The sequence below is a fragment of the Mchenga conophoros genome, linkage group LG8 (genome assembly GCF_057382185.1).
Source record: "Mchenga conophoros isolate Kocher_MC1m ecotype Shallow Benthic linkage group LG8, M_conophoros_male_GT1.1, whole genome shotgun sequence".
Classification (NCBI taxonomy): domain Eukaryota; kingdom Metazoa; phylum Chordata; class Actinopteri; order Cichliformes; family Cichlidae; genus Mchenga; species Mchenga conophoros.
In genome coordinates, this window is record NC_140533.1 from 21,603,244 (window position 1) to 21,618,930 (window position 15,687).

At 38.5% G+C, this 15,687-nt stretch overlaps 1 protein-coding gene across 1 annotated transcript; it reads right to left on the reverse strand.

The window, feature by feature from the left end:
• Positions 1 to 84: 84 nt before the first annotated feature.
• cox7a2l (cytochrome c oxidase subunit 7A2 like) lies at positions 85 to 11,562 on the reverse strand. Its single transcript, XM_085284935.1, has 3 exons — positions 11,394 to 11,562; positions 2,162 to 2,296; positions 85 to 429 (listed from the first exon to the last, which is right to left on the reverse strand). Exons 1-3 carry the CDS (start codon positions 11,463 to 11,465, stop codon positions 289 to 291), a joined length of 348 nt encoding a protein of 115 aa, XP_085141061.1. The 5' UTR covers positions 11,466 to 11,562; the 3' UTR covers positions 85 to 288.
• Between the last annotated feature and the right edge of the window lie 4,125 nt (positions 11,563 to 15,687).

Genomic DNA, 15,687 nt, shown 5'->3' on the forward strand with positions numbered 1-15,687 from the left:
TTAGCCTATAGATGGCTTTACGTTCCAGTGAGACACCAGCTGATACAGGATTAATGGAAAAAAAAAGACTTCAAGTATGGCATCTTTTAACTTCTTTCTTCCTGAAATTTTATTAAATCAGACATCTTTTTTTTTCTTTCAAAGAAGAAAGACATTAAAATAGTTTTCAGTGGCTTGATGAAGATCATCTAAGAAGAGTCCCAAGAGTTGGTATAGCGAGGGCCGATAAATGAATGCTGTGAATGGTAGTTAACGGGAGCAGCGAAAGGAAGATGGCAGTTGTGTTGGTCACTTTCTGTTGGGCTGGGCTGCGATGTAGAGCGCCACCAGACAGTAGGCAACGCCTCCTATAGTGAGAGCCATAGTGGTGCGGTACAGTAGCCTGTCGGGATAACCGCGCTTCAAATGAACGGGGATACCGTCTGACGTCTGAAATAAGAGGAAACAGGGAGGGGCAAGAAAAAAAGAAAATCAGAATTAATTTATGATGTTAATCGCAGCAAATACAGAGCGTCGTCATCATCTTTACAGTCACATGACTCAATTACATCAGAGTAAAAGTAGTACATAACCTCCCTATGACTCAGGTAGTTCAGAGAAACTCTCCACTGCAAGGTACAGGTCACCTGGTTACAGGCAGCCTGTCTCCAAATAGTTGCAGTCTGACTGCAATTACTCACAGACAGATTGGCAAAGGTTTGCAAAAAACACTGCTAATTTATAAAGACTGCCAACGAGTCAGAATCAGCCTGCTCTGATGAACGCAGCTTGTCTAATGCATCTATTAGCGATAGAGGACTTGACTCTTGACACCATTTGTGAAGGAATTTCTGTTTCAAGTCTATAAGATTCGGTCTGGACTCCGAATATAAATACTTAATGTGAATGTCTGTGCATGCAAACAGCAGAAGATTGGAAATTGATTGCAGTTCATCACTGCAGTATCGCAAACAGATTGCATGTAACTGCAAACACATGACCTCAATGACGGTTCAGCCCGGACAATGCAGTGCATCGGGTTTGGGTGCTTTAGGTTGGGAACAGAAATGGATGGTGAACTGCAAATGGACTGGTATTTAAATAGCACTTTCTATGCTTGTTGAGCACTCAAAGTGCTTTACACTATAAGCCCCTTTAAACCAATCATCCATACAGCACTTTATTCTATGCATTACTGTAACACAGTTGCAATCTGGGATTTGAGGACACTTTGGACAGAGGAGATGTAAATCAAATATCAATCGACCTGCTCTTCCTCCTGAGCTACAGCCACCATCGCAGCCTGACATTTGATTTTATCATGCGTGCCACTGATGAAAAATGGAGCTGCATCTGAAAGACAAGCCTGTTAGACTTGGATTTATTGCCTCTGAATTTGATCAAAATGCGCACAGCTATTTTAGCCATGTACAAATATAAAGAAGGCCTGATGCTGATGGTGTAGTTAGGTGGAGCTTATAAACTAAGTAACAAGACCGCCACTGTGATCCGTTGCTTCCTTTGCCATTAGCCATTTACATCCTTTTCCTGAAGACAATGAGAGTTTACATCCCAATTACATTTTTCATGTTTGATTGTTGTGAAACGTGTTCTTTTGAGACTCTAATATGACACAAACTAATATATATTATATATACACACTGTGTAGTCTGATACTAGCTTAAAATATCAAGTTAACTGAATGTATTTTTGTATAAACTTTGAAAATTCACCACTGAAGACTTGACTGCAAAAATAATGTATTTAAAGCTGTAATTAAAATGGTTGTTTTAGTTCCAATCAATATTTAATCAGCTTCCTTTGAAAGGTGATTTATTTTTTTATTCTTCTCTTTTGTACTAGTGTCGCTCTTAAACAATTTCGTTAATTAATCTAAAAGAGAAAACACGTTCAGCAGCCAATACTGTGATTTCCACTTATTTGAGTGATTGCTCTGTTCAGAGTTCGCCTCTCTTATTCCTATTAATGCAACTTGTGTGGTTGCTACTGGTGGTGGTGGGGTTGGAAGTGGCAAAGGGCCATTAAGAATTGTGAAATAAATATCACTTATTAACTTCTACTAATCAGCCTTCACTGCTTCGACTGATGAAGCTAGCAGGTCGTGAACCCTCGCTGCTTCTTGGTCAAACTGGCGCCTTATTCAGTCTGAGCTCTGCGTTACCTGGAAAAATTTCTGGAGGTCGGGAACCTTGTTTGCTCCCATGTACTCCGCTGTGGCCCCTGCTTCTGACACCACCTTTGTGGGTGTAGCAAAGATCATGGTTGGAGACTCAGCTGGCAAACCGGATCTCAGTCCCTGAAAAGATGAAGAGAAACAACATGCTGGTCACAATAATGCACGAAATAAAAATCTAATGAAAGTGTCAGAGTGAATGTAACATCCTCTCTCCTGCCTATCTATCTATCAACTAAGATTTTAAACAGAAACTTCATTTTTAACATTTACCCCTTGCATAACCATCTCTACTTCCCCGCCACCCAATCCAATCCTGAGGGTACAAGACCTTGACAGACTTAAAAAAAAAACAAAAAACAAAAACCAAGAACAGAATGTAAAATAAAAATAAAAATAGACAAATAAATCAATTAAAAGGAAATCACCAGGGAGAGAAAGGGATGAGAGGCAATCAGCCAACCTCAGCATCATCAGGCACCAGAGGCAATTTTATTTTTTATGTGAGAGAACAATCTTGTTTCCTCCAGTTTGATGCAGTCCAGCACTCTTCGATCAAATCTCTGAACCTACAGTCTCAAGACATTAGCGTCTTTGCATCCTGCAAAAGCTTATTTATTGTTATTTATTTTACAGGTTTGGCCCAGCTAGCATGAATGTTAAATGGCATTTGAACACAGCTTAATGTAGAAGAAACTAACTTAGTATAAATCAGAAGGTTTTCTGAACTGTTCAAATATTAGGGGACTGGCTAGCTACAAGACTAATGACACACTGGGATGTCTTTTAATATTAACAACAATAAACCAGGACACCTCTTCATATCGATCTTCTGTATATTAAGTAAAAATAGTCCACAGTCTTTTGTAGACACTTGACTGAGCAGAGTGCTCCTACATAAATACAGCAGATTAAATGAGTGCATGATCGATTTCATTCTGCAAATTGTATCTCCTCATGTGAGACGCTTTAAGTGCCCCTTTAGATTAATACAGATCATTTCCAGCAGCGGTTCAGCTTTATAAACAAAAGGCATTTAAGCTTATTTCTGTATAAAACAGTTCATTGTTATATCTTCAAATAACAACAGCCTTATCATTTATGGATATTTTGAACCTAGAGATTCTAAACTGTCTCATAAAAGAGAGTAGCTTCAAAACCATCCTCGATCTAAACCCCGAGATGCATAAAAACTTCTGATTAGCCAAGATTTTAAAAACGCTGAACCTGGAAGCTCAGATGAAACACACCTTTTACCTCATTTTTTATAAACAAAGTGTAACTATTCAATTATCTTTCTTATTTAAAGCACAATCAATATGCAAAAAAAGAATATGAATAACCTGAGATGTCACTCAATTATCCTTTCATGTTTGCTATAATTTACAGATCACAGTGGAAAGAAAACAAAACCTAGAAATACTGTGCATGTCATCAATTTCCAGCTATTCTGGGGGTCAAAGGGGACACTTTGGACTTTGGTGGTCCAGCTCTGACCCCCAGCCCACATGTTTATCTGCCCTGAACTAAAATAATCTGTTTGACTCTTTTCTCCTTATCTTTAAATCAGCTGCCCTCTGAAAACAATCAGAGCCGTTTACCTCATGACCATATTATATTATCAACTGTCAATAACATCGCATCGACCTAGAGCAGGAAAAAGAAGATACCCAGCTATAAACAGCATGTTTAGACCAGTGTAAAGGTCGAGTGTTTTCAAAACTAATCTCAAAATTCTTAGACTCAAACCTCAAGCTGTCCTATTTTTCCCCGACAGTACACACTGTAAATAAATAAACCACAGGAACATTGCTGTGCACATATACATTTTAAAAAATACACCTCAGTATCCTCTCATTTGGAAGAAGCTTCTCTTGGTTGTTCAAAGTTAGTGGGACACCCATTAGCTTGTTAAGAGTGTGTGGAGGCAGATGGTGTAGGAGTGGGTAAATTAAATCTGACATATAAAAATGCAGAGGCAGTGAAAGATGATTATTTTTACTTTAACTTTTAAACAGAGGTCATTACTAAATGTGTTCACAGCAGGAAGTCATGTTTATGGATTATACCAGAAATACATATACTTCATATACCGGTTATATCACAATGCCTTAGTACAACGGTCATCAGTTTTGTTTTAGTAATAGTACATATCACTAAGCATTTGTGCAAGCCACATGAATTTCAAATTTTAAATGTTAACATTTGCTAACCAACATAAGAGGCTGGGAAATTAAGACTCCGTAAACATAAAAAGCAGGGAAACGCAGTAGGGCCAAATGTTCTTGAACACTTGTTGCTGTGTTTAAACATGATTTAGTTTATTTATGATTTGTGTGGAGGGAAACTTTTACTGCTGTCAACACATCTCTAACAGAGGGATCTGTACTCCACAATTCACGTTTTTATGCTGTCGATCAATCTTTACACTGCTATGCTGAAAGACTTTAAATGTTATATGACATTTTCGGGCTTGTTTATTACAACATTAAGTAGTCTAAACCTTTTTCTGTTTGAGTTGTTCTAGTTTAGAGTTTTCTCATTAGTAAAGGCTAAGATTTGACTAGAAAAAGGACATTTTTGGCATCTTTTTGTTTTTTTAAACACCGTTTTTCTTATTTTTTCCCTAATAGATCTCGAGTTTACTTTTGCTTCCTGTGTCTTGTGCTGCTGTAACAAGTGACTTCTCCAGTGTACAATTAAAGTATATAAAACGCCTGGATTTAGTAAGAAACAACCAATAAGCTCCTTAGAAATCTTTAAGTAATCTCCAACTATTTTGTATTCACCAATCTTCTGACACTACAGGTATCTGGATAAAGAAGAAGAAGAAAAAAATGACGATGGTGCTAGAAACACCATTAATGAGACAAACAGAATGAACACCTTCAATTAAATGTGTGGATTCGCTTCATCGGGTTGAACAACACACTGACAAAGGTTTGATAAGGGATTAGGAAGGCTTTCTATCTGATAAAACGATAATCTTACCCTATGCTCACTACGGTTTGCAGTCGTTTGAGAGAAACAAAATGGACGAGACTGAAAGCGAAACTGACTCGTCGCCTTTTAAAATTTTAATCATCACTGCTGAACTAATTCGAAGCACATCCCGGAGTTATTGAAGTGTTCCCAGGTTAGCCAAGAAAAACAGATCTAGAGAATATGAGATGGATTTTTGTTTTTCTGCGAAGAACTGTTTGATTGTTTATTGTTTTAACCACCTCTTTCATTTGTAATTGAAAACAGAAATCAATTTGGCTCAAATTAGCTAAATAAAAAACATTTTGATTTGATTTTAACAGTGAAAGAGGAAGTTAAGCTTTTGCTAGAAGTGAAGGCAATTTACTTTTGGTCCAGATTTGAAGAATAAGCCAGTGTATACTGCTGTATGTGGCTTTTGATTTGATTTGTATCAGTGTGTGTACACACAGGGGAGGGGCACCACAGACCTGCTTATTTGCCACTAGGAGAACTACTAAAAAGAAAAGTTCTGACTTAACTTATACATAATAAAGAGCAAAGACAGTGGCTGCTGTGGACACTTGATTGTTTTTAACAGCGTTTCACTTCAGCTCTTTTTTTATGTTTTAACTTTGCTCCTCTCTGCGGCTGGTTGACTGATAACAACAGTGGCACACACACACACACACACACACACCATCTGACAACAGAATCTGCTGCAGGCAGACAGACTGCGAACGTGCCACCCACACTGAACCATAAATTGCGTTTCAGGTGCACCCCAGACACTCCTTCACTGTTAGCTGTAAGTGTGCATTTGATCCATATGAACAAAGCAGAAGTAATTTATTACAGAAGTAATTTAAAGTAAACTCAAGAAGTGTACAGGCTTATTAATACTGATGCAATAAAAAGTGAAAGCACTTTTATGAGCACACTCCAGACTGAAGGCTGTAATACTCTGTGCTTGAAAGGTGTTGATTCAGCTGTAATGTCATTTTTGGACGTAGCATACGATGTGCATTATTTAACAGATGTGTTTTTATTATTTAGCCTCACAAATCGGTGGGACATAATAGAAACACCCATCACCAGCACAACTGTGCCTGCGTGTGAATACTGGGTGTAAAAACAACACTGGCAAACATATTTTTTTAATATCACATTTGGCTGTATGAAAATGGAAAAGCCACTGTAATATTTGGTGTCTGCAAATACAATTATGCTGTAAAAAGATGAAATTAAAGTTCATCAGAAAATCTCTACCACCTGCTGCTGTTGATTATCAGCTCATAGAAAGCGAGTGTTGTATCTGACGCCTCGTATGCTGCCTGCGCTCTGCAGGGTTCGGTGCCCTTGCTGGCACATAATAGGTGGCATGCTGGGATGGCCAAATGGAGCTTTGCGTGAATGTACTTTCTTGATGTAATTTAGCAAACTCTGTGTGGTATTTGTTTTGAAACTATTTCCTATATTGCTGGGTTATTTTTAAGCATCATCTAAATTAAAATTCATTTGAATGGTCACTGGGATGCAAAAGCTGAATTTATAGGGGGGACGTGTGTGCGTGATAAGAGGGAGGCAAGTGTAACCCCAATTTAGACTTCTGCTTTGTAAAACATAGCCCACACGAGTGGTCAGTGTCACTGCCAGCCTTTAAGCTTGTGCCGGTTAATTATGTGTTAATTACCAAGTGATCCTGTACCAGTGTTTTATATCAGATCCCAGCCTCTTATAATTATTACTCCCTATAGTGAGATAATGATTGTTATTATCTTGATAAATTAAAAACCCGAAGAGAAAAAAGTAGCAGACGTGCACGTCGGAGTATGACGTAGGTTAGGGCGTAAACTTCCCACTAAAGCATAAATCCCCAGTAACAGTAAACATGTAAGCAGAGGAGGTGGTGGCAGATGAGTTTAAACACATGGGGTCAACCATTCAAAGAAACAGACAGTGCATAAGAGAACTAAAGAAGAGGTTGCAGGCAGGGAAGAGTGGGTGGAGAGGAGTATCGGGACAGAAAGACAGGCAGCAAGAGTGAAAAGGGAAGGTCTACGAGATTGTAGTGAGACCTTCTGTGATGTAGGGGTTGGAGACTGTGGCACTGACAAAAAGACGGGGCAGTGCTGGAAATACTAAGATATTCACTGGTTGTGTATGGAACGCCAGGACTGCCATAATGAATTAATTAAATACACCATTAAATAATTAATTAAATGTGGCAATAATTAATTAAAATTGGAATTAATTAATTAAATAAATAGTTATGACACATGTAATTAATTAATTATTGACACATTTAATTAATTATTTATGTATTTCACATTTTAATTAATTATTGACACATTTAATTAATTATTGACACATTTAATTAATTATTTAATGATATATTTATTTATTTCATTTTGGCAGTCCTGACGCCTGGCTCTCGTCATGAAATAATTTTATCTGTCAGCCTCACCCATCAAACTCAGGGGGCGGGGTTAACGCTGCCCATGCAGCTTCTCTAACATTTGATTGGTTGCCGTGCAAAGTAAGTCAAAACAGGTCGATCCTAGAAAATCGATTGCTTGTGTAGACTTGGGGCAGCCAGTTATCCCAGAATGCAGATCAAATCACAAGCAGCAATGGTGGTGGTGTAGTTTTAAAATACCCCGTTTTTCTGTCACCAGCTACACTTTTAACAGTGTTTTAGCCGCGAATGTCGCGACGTATGTCTGGTCAGGTTGTCAACATAGAACATGTGTGCAAAAGTGCTCAGATGTTTTCAGAGATTTCACTAGCTCTGCTAACAGTTAGCATGCAGAGTGCACCGAGGGGGTTACGTTAACCGGTTTGTTTACATATTCCACTCTCCGTGTTCCACATGTTGCATTCGCAGATTCTCATTTTCACCGAACGATCGTCTCTTTCCGCCTGGTCTTGTGTCTCTGTGCTTCTGTAACATAAAGAACGAGCTGACATTTTTCTCACGAAACCAGCGATCAGCTCAGCAGACCCTCAGTTTACCTGCATGCATCCTCCTCCTCATCTGTCAGCTGTTTAACACCTGCTGCTAATTCAAGAAACACGCCTAGTTACCTGGTGATAGTCACAGTTTAACTGGGCAGCCGGTGCTCGATATAACGCAATGTCAGCGCATTTTTCTGCACAAGATAAGTAAATATAGTGTTTTCCCCGAGCGCAGAGCTGCTGGAGCTCGTTTCCTTACAGAGCACTTTATAGGCGAACAGCTTTATCAGCGGCTGATGTCCAATCACCGGCACACAGCTTTCAAACCTCAGCTGAGTTTTAGCTCTCAGTGGTTAAACGCTGGACTTCATTCACTCAGGTTCTGTCTGTCGGGTCACGTTTACTTCGCTGTTTTATTTACAACTGAGCAAATCGGTTTGGCTGAGGTTAAAGTTACGTTTCATAACTGCATAGTTTCACAGACGTTTAATGGTTCACTGGCACATGTGTTAGACTGAACTATCATCTAAATATCATCTGTTTTTTAATAGTTATTCAACTGTATTCTAAGCACCAGCTGTCTGTTAGAATGTGATTTTTTTTCTCTCTCTGTTGGCAGAGGTATAAAAATGCGCAGGAAAATCTGACATGCATGGCGAACTTCACCGACGATATTTAGGGAGGAATAAACACACATCAAACATAAATGAACCATTTGCCTGTCTTCATAATTGAGAGAATTTTCTCTTCTTATGTCAACACTCTCTCTCTTTTTTTTTTTTTTTTTTTTTTTTTGCTTTTTCGGTCATGTTATGTTTACCTGTCAAAGGCTTGTTACAAACTATGAAACACATTGTGCAGACTTCTGGATGTTAGAAGAAAACGAATACTGCTCATGAATGAGACTAAAGGCAGGAAGGTGTCCTTTAAAACTAAACATGTTAATAGGACCTCCCTGTTTATATCATAGTTCATGATATAGCACGTGTATTTCAGTAATAGCCTGCTGAGGCCACTATACGTGCTGGCCTCATATCAAATGTGAAGGCAGACTGAGTCTATGTTTGACGTTTTTTATATCTAATCTTCCTTTTCAAACATTTAAACAGCAGCGAGTCTGCAGCTGAGGGAATACAAATTCAAATTGTCGGAACAGGTTTGCTCGTTTCTTGGATTCATTTGGTGATTTATTAAATGTATAACTGTTATTCTAATCTGCTGCTGAGTCTCTTACACTTTTCTTTATGCTGTATATTTTCACGTCTCTGGAATAGTTGGCAGTTAGATAGTCAGCTGGGAAACTTTGTGTTAACTCATGGAGCTGAGGATATCGTGGATATGCTGACCTCGCTGCGTGGTGTACAGAGCGAGGTCAGCATGATTAATATTCACAATAAAAATATTAGCCGAACATCATGAAGTCTGTATGTGTTTCATAGTGTCGAACAACCTTTGTACAGTTAAAGCCAGCAGTTACTACATGACGGAAACACCAACGTTATCTCTTTTATGTGTTTATACACAGGTCACGCTGATTACTGAACAAAAACCCAAAGATCAGATGTTAAACAGATTTATTTGCTCTCTCTCCTCCTTAAACATGTTTTTAATGTTAGTTATAATTCAGAATTGGCGACTGAAACACGTAGGACACATAAGAACATCAGGAAATAAAACATCGATAAATATAACCTCAGTAAAAGAAGTCAGCGGGGGTTACTACAGCTGTGTACCGGGGCCTGCGCTTTGTCGGTGGGATTGCTTGCGAGGCGAGCGGGTCTATCCCACGCTTTGCCGTGAGACTGGGCAGACATCTCTGAAATCATCGAAACACTTTTGCAAAGAGGCTGTATCTTGACAAACCGACCAGACACATGAAGATTAAACCACTACATTCTCGGCTAAAAAAATATTAAAACGGTATTTGGTAACACACAAACAGGGTTTTTCAAAGCTCAGTTCTGTTAGCTTCCACATGCCGGTTGTTGTGTGCTAGAAACAATGGCCACCAGGCCAAAGCAATGGTTTTGACTCGATCAGCGTTAACCCCGCCCCCTGAGTTTGATGGGTGAGGCTGACAGATAAAATTATTTCATGATGAGAGCCAGGCGTCAGGACTGCCAAAATGAAATAAATAAATATATCATTAAATAATTAATTAAATGTGTCAATAATTAATTAAAATGTGAAATACATAAATAATTAATTAAATGTGTCAATAATTAATTAATTAAATGTGTCAATAATTAATTAAAATGTGAAATACATAAATAATTAATTAAATGTGTCAATAATTAATTAATTACATGTGTCATAACTATTTATTTAATTAATTAATTCCAATTTTAATTAATTATTGCCACATTTAATTAATTATTTAATGGTGTATTTAATTAATTCATTATGGCAGTCCTGGCGTTCCACAGTTGTGACCATCATAGACGGGATTAGAAATGCTCAGATCTGAAGAAAGTTGGAGAGGCAAGGCTGAAGTGGTTTGGAGATGTGTAGAGACAATGTATTGGACCAAGGATGTTGAAGGTGGAGCTGTCAAGCTATCAGAGGGGAAGACCACAAAGGATTCATGGATATAGTGAAGGAGGTAAATTAAGATTTTAAGCTCCTTTCTGAACATTAAAAACTACACCAAGTTTTACAAGCACATGTGACGGTGAGAGGGATAATAACACACCGGTGGACTGGAGGTAAACAAGCTTTTCAGTAAGTACATATTTAAATTAAAGCTCAATTTTCTCCTAGCAAACGACGACATGACTTTTAAACAGAGACAAAGGAGCTTCGAGGTAATTTAACCCCCTATCAGAGCACCACCACCGTGTAAGGGACCCACGGGGGAGCCATAATAAAGGTCACATCAAGCACACCTGCCACCGAGGCCATTCAATTTCGAAATTGCCTGTAGAGTCACACCAAGGCCAGATCCACCGATTGGAATTGACCGTTCAGGCTAAAGGTTAATAAGGACGTGATGAGGCGGGGGAAGCGAATTACATTGTGCAAAGAAATGGAAAAGAAAGGCCACAACCTTTTTGATATTTGTCTAAAGAGCTTCCAAGACCTTTAAAATGAAATCCAGATCAAGACTACGCGTCTAACTATCGTGTGATCAAACAGGAAACTGGTGTTTAGGCTTTAAAGCGGGCATATGTTTGGCTTCACCGACTCTAAAGCTCTCCAGCTGAGCTTTAAGCCCTCGTTACTACAGTCGAGTGCTACATCAAGGTCAACCCCGGCGGTTATCCACACGCTCTCTTACAGCCATCCCGCTTCCGGCACTCACCTGAGGGTTGTAGGCGGTTGCAGGAGCAGAGCCCGTTAGTTTCTGGGTGAAACCACTGAACTTGTAGTACATTTTTCTTCTGAAGGAGGACCGGGACGAGGTGTTATGTACTAAAGAAATCCACCGGTAAGGACCGTCCTGTTGGGACCTTCGAGGGAAAGTGACGCAACAGTTAGCTGACCCAACACTGCCTGTTTAAAAGTCGAACCAAAACGGAGGGCGACCGGAAGCGTACGCGTACAGTTAAATGCAAAGTGTGGACAACAAAATGTCACCAGGAGTTCAAACAACGGAAAAAAAAAATGAAAATAGTACACGAAAGGGGGGTGGAAGCCAATCTCAATTTCTATTTCTATTTCGACTTACTGATTCAAACTTCAGATAGAATAATAAAATTATTAAGTACCTTTTCTGATAATAAACTTTTTAAACTTCTGTCATGCTTTTCAAAAGAAACTAAAATAATATGACAGAATAAAAATCAGCCGAAACAGCTTTACACAGACACATACATAAATAAACGTACATTTAAAGAGTTTGGTGAAAAGCTAAACTGAGTCAAGTATTAACTCAAACACTGAACTTCTTTGAAGTTCATTTGTTTTGTGAGAGATCTTATTTAATAGAGACAAATGTCACAATAATACAGTGAAAAGTGTTAAATGGGAATGGCAATACATAAACACTGCTAGCGTCACGGATTTGGTTATATACCTCATATTTAGGTTCAAATTATTCAGTGTGGAAAGTAAAAAACAGGACGGGTTTGAGATTAACTGACTGAACACGTGACTGATTAAACAAATGTAATGAGGGCGGGTAAATAATTACAAACACGGAAAACTAATAAGGAAAGGAAGTCAAAATTGTAAAGAGCCTGGGAATTTACAAAATAAAATAGGAATTAACAGGCACAAAAATACAACCAACCACCATAGTGGTGCCTTTATTTAGTGATAATTCTTCTTTGCCATTAAAAGTTTTAAAGTCATAATGTTTTTGTTTTTAATTTCTGTTGGCAGGGCGTCTCTGATCTTTGGACTTTTTAACTGGCAGCTCGATATGTGATGTATTTTAAAATCTCTAACTATCAGCTGGATTCTCCCTTGTATCAAAAGGCTCTTTCAGTCACACAGTTAGGGTAACCTTGGCAATATACTTTGGATAGTTACACACGTGATTAATTCAAGTTTTCAATTAATTTGAGTTTGAAATAGCTGAGAATCCCTGATCTCCTAAAAAATAAAAAATAAGACCCTACATTTTCTACAAATCTACAATTTCTGAATGTTCAAGTAGCAAAAATGTGTTAAAACCAACAAACAAATTGAAAATGTTAAGTGACATGCATAGTCCCCAGAGAATGAAATCTATGAGTCGCAAAATATTTCTTCTGTGCCACCAGCAGGTCAAGATTTTTGTGGTTTTGAGTGAATTAACTCAAAAATGTCTGATCATTTTATATTTATTAAGCACTCACACTGCCATCATAATGAAGTTCAGTAACTTTGGCGATTTGAGAATCTTTCCTCTGGTGTCATCAAGGTCTAAAGGCATAAAGTGTTGTTGGAAATAACTCTAAAATAGAACATTTTCTGCTCACACATTATTCAAATGGAGTGCTATAAAGAAGTACACCATAAGGATGCATTTATAACAAGCCTTCTTACGTAATTGTTAAAAAAATGTCTTGAATATTTTTTAATTGTTGATCATTCTTTTAAGAGAATTGCAGTTCTTATCAGTGGTTGTGCAATTGTTCAGGACAAAACTATTATAGAAAAGTGGTACTAGTTGTAACATTAGCTATATGTGTATGTAACTCCCTAAAAGCCTTGCAGTTACATAATATGTTCACCCCACCGGCTTCATATGTGTGTGCTTTGTCTTCTGTGTCATGTTTTTTAATTCGTCCTTCCAGGAGCTGTTTTTGTAGCTTAGAACATAGAAAGGCCCATTATAACAAAGTGGCCCATTATAACAAAGTGACACACGGACCCTCTTTAACGGTTTCCAGAGGTGTATAGAGCACCTGCATGCATGAAGGTCACATAACATTATGGTTTTTGTTTGCAAGTCGACATTAGTAATAAAAGAAACACGAGCCTTTCATGATTTGTGCTAGTTTCTGCTGAGATTGCAATTAAAATCGTCCCTGAAGAAGATTCCTGAGTTTGTCGTCTTACTTTGGCTGAAAGCAGAATTTGTCTTTTTACACTTCAAAGTTTCTTTTTTTTCTCAGTGTCAGCAGCCAACCGCTGCCAAGTGCAGCTTGGTTCCCAGGTTCTGCCTGCTTGCATTTTGACCTTTTGTCTGTTTATTGGACATTGGATGCCTGCCTGTGAATTCCCATTTTAGTTTGTCTGGTTGGATTGCCCTTTCTGGTTTTGGACCCTAGCCTGCTTCAACCTTTACTTCTGCTATATTCGCTCTGCCTCAGGTGTCTGTATGTGGGTCTTATTCTCTGTTGACCTTTAACCCTGTTAGCACCAGTTGTGACTTATAATTGGAAGTCCACCTTTTGCCTTCACAACTATCTTAATTTTTTGTGGCATAGATTCAATACAGTGTTGGAAACATTCTTTAGACATTTTGGTCCATATTGACATGATAGCATCGCACAGTTCCTACAGATTTATCAGGTAATAATAAGCAGTTATCTGAACTGCTGTTGCCTTCCAGTCAACTCAAAGAAGTCTAACCATTCTCTTCTGACCTCTGGCATCAACAAGAAATTTACACTCAGAGAACCGCTGCTCACTGGATATCCCCCCCCCCCCCCCTTTTTGTTTTAGACAATTCTCTGTAAATCCTAGAGATGGCTGTAAATCCCAGTAGATCAACAGTCTTCTGCAATGCTCAGACCAGCCTATCTGGCATCAACAACTGTGCCACATTCAAACTCTCTTAAAACACCTTTCCTCTAAATTCTGATGCTCGGTTTAAACCTCAGCAGGTCATCTTGACCATATCTACATGCCTAAATGCACTGGGTTGCTGCCAAGTGATTGGCTGATTAGATATTTTTACCCTCATGGCAGTACTTTGTGAACCAGACTGCAGTGCAATGATCGCTCCAGTGTGAATCCAATGAGTGCACTAAATGACCTTGCCAACAGGCTCAGATGTTCCTCGGGTTAAATGTTACATTCCCACTGCCTCCACAAAGTAATGGGAGAAGGGTTTAAATGGTATTGCGATCATTGCATGAATATTTCAAAATCGCACCTTCACTGATCACGTCCTGAGGTCAATTTTTAGTTCTGCTAATTTAATTAAGAATATCATGAGTTTGAATATTGTGAGAGCTGATGATTGAGACTGATAATTTTCAGAACATGACACTGAGATCAGACTATTTTTCTGGCTCAATCTGATTTCTAATACACTATTAGACAGTCAGAGGCATTTTGCAAAGAGTAATTTTATTACAAAAGCTCGTACATTGATCACATTAATTACAACTCCAGAGTGTACTGATGAAAATGTTTTGATTGATGGTTTCAATCAGGCCTGGCCAAACTTCACTGGTAAAAAGCTATGCTACATGAATAATGCATTGGAAGGTAGGTAATAAAATATTGATTGTGTTTAATTCAATTGTGCAACTACTTAAAAAGCACATCAATAGCAGCTACGAGGATACGGAGGTGTCTACAGTACACATTAAATACATACAGGGCTGCACAGATTATGAGGATTTAACATATGTAGACTACTATCAGTACAAAGACACAGTGAACATTGTTTAAATTTCCTTTGCAAGAAGAAGAAGAGCAGGATTTTGATGCGTGTGTGTAAAAAGAGGATTGTTGATGGCAACAGGAGGAAGAGGAGAGGAGATGCAGAGAAAGACTGTTGTGTGGGAGAGGTGTTGACTTGTTTGTTTGGATCATGTGTCTCTTCAACAAATTGTATCATCTTGGCAAACCGTGCAAACATGTCTGAATCATGAATGTCAGAACCATGACATTGACAGCCTCCATTGTTCTTTTTTTTTTTTTCCCTCTACACTTGATTTTTTTCCCCCTGTACGTTTGTTTTTGGTAATTTTAAATAATCGCTCTGATGCTGTGATATTCCAGATAATCCTAGGACAAAAAAGCTGCGTGCCAGCCAGGAGGTGTGCGTGGATGTAGCCTATTTGCGTGCACACAAATCAAACCACAATTATGATTGACATGCTGGAGGATGATGTTGCCTTGGAGACACAGAAATACAAAATGCCTTACATTCACTGGCAAACAGAGAAGCGAATTCTTCGTGCTCGGGTTTGAACCACATTCCAACATTT

Excerpts from the sequence above, each read along its gene's own strand:
- cox7a2l (XM_085284935.1), bottom strand. The coding sequence starts at position 11,465 with ATGTACTACAAGTTCAGTGGTTTCACCCAGAAACTAACGGGCTCTGCT. Across the intron at positions 2,297-11,393 it reads CAACCGCCTACAACCCTCAG|GGACTGAGATCCGGTTTGCC; the intron begins GTGAGTGCCGGA and ends TCATCTTTTCAG. Across the intron at positions 430-2,161 it reads ACCTCCAGAAATTTTTCCAG|ACGTCAGACGGTATCCCCGT; the intron begins GTAACGCAGAGC and ends CTCTTATTTCAG.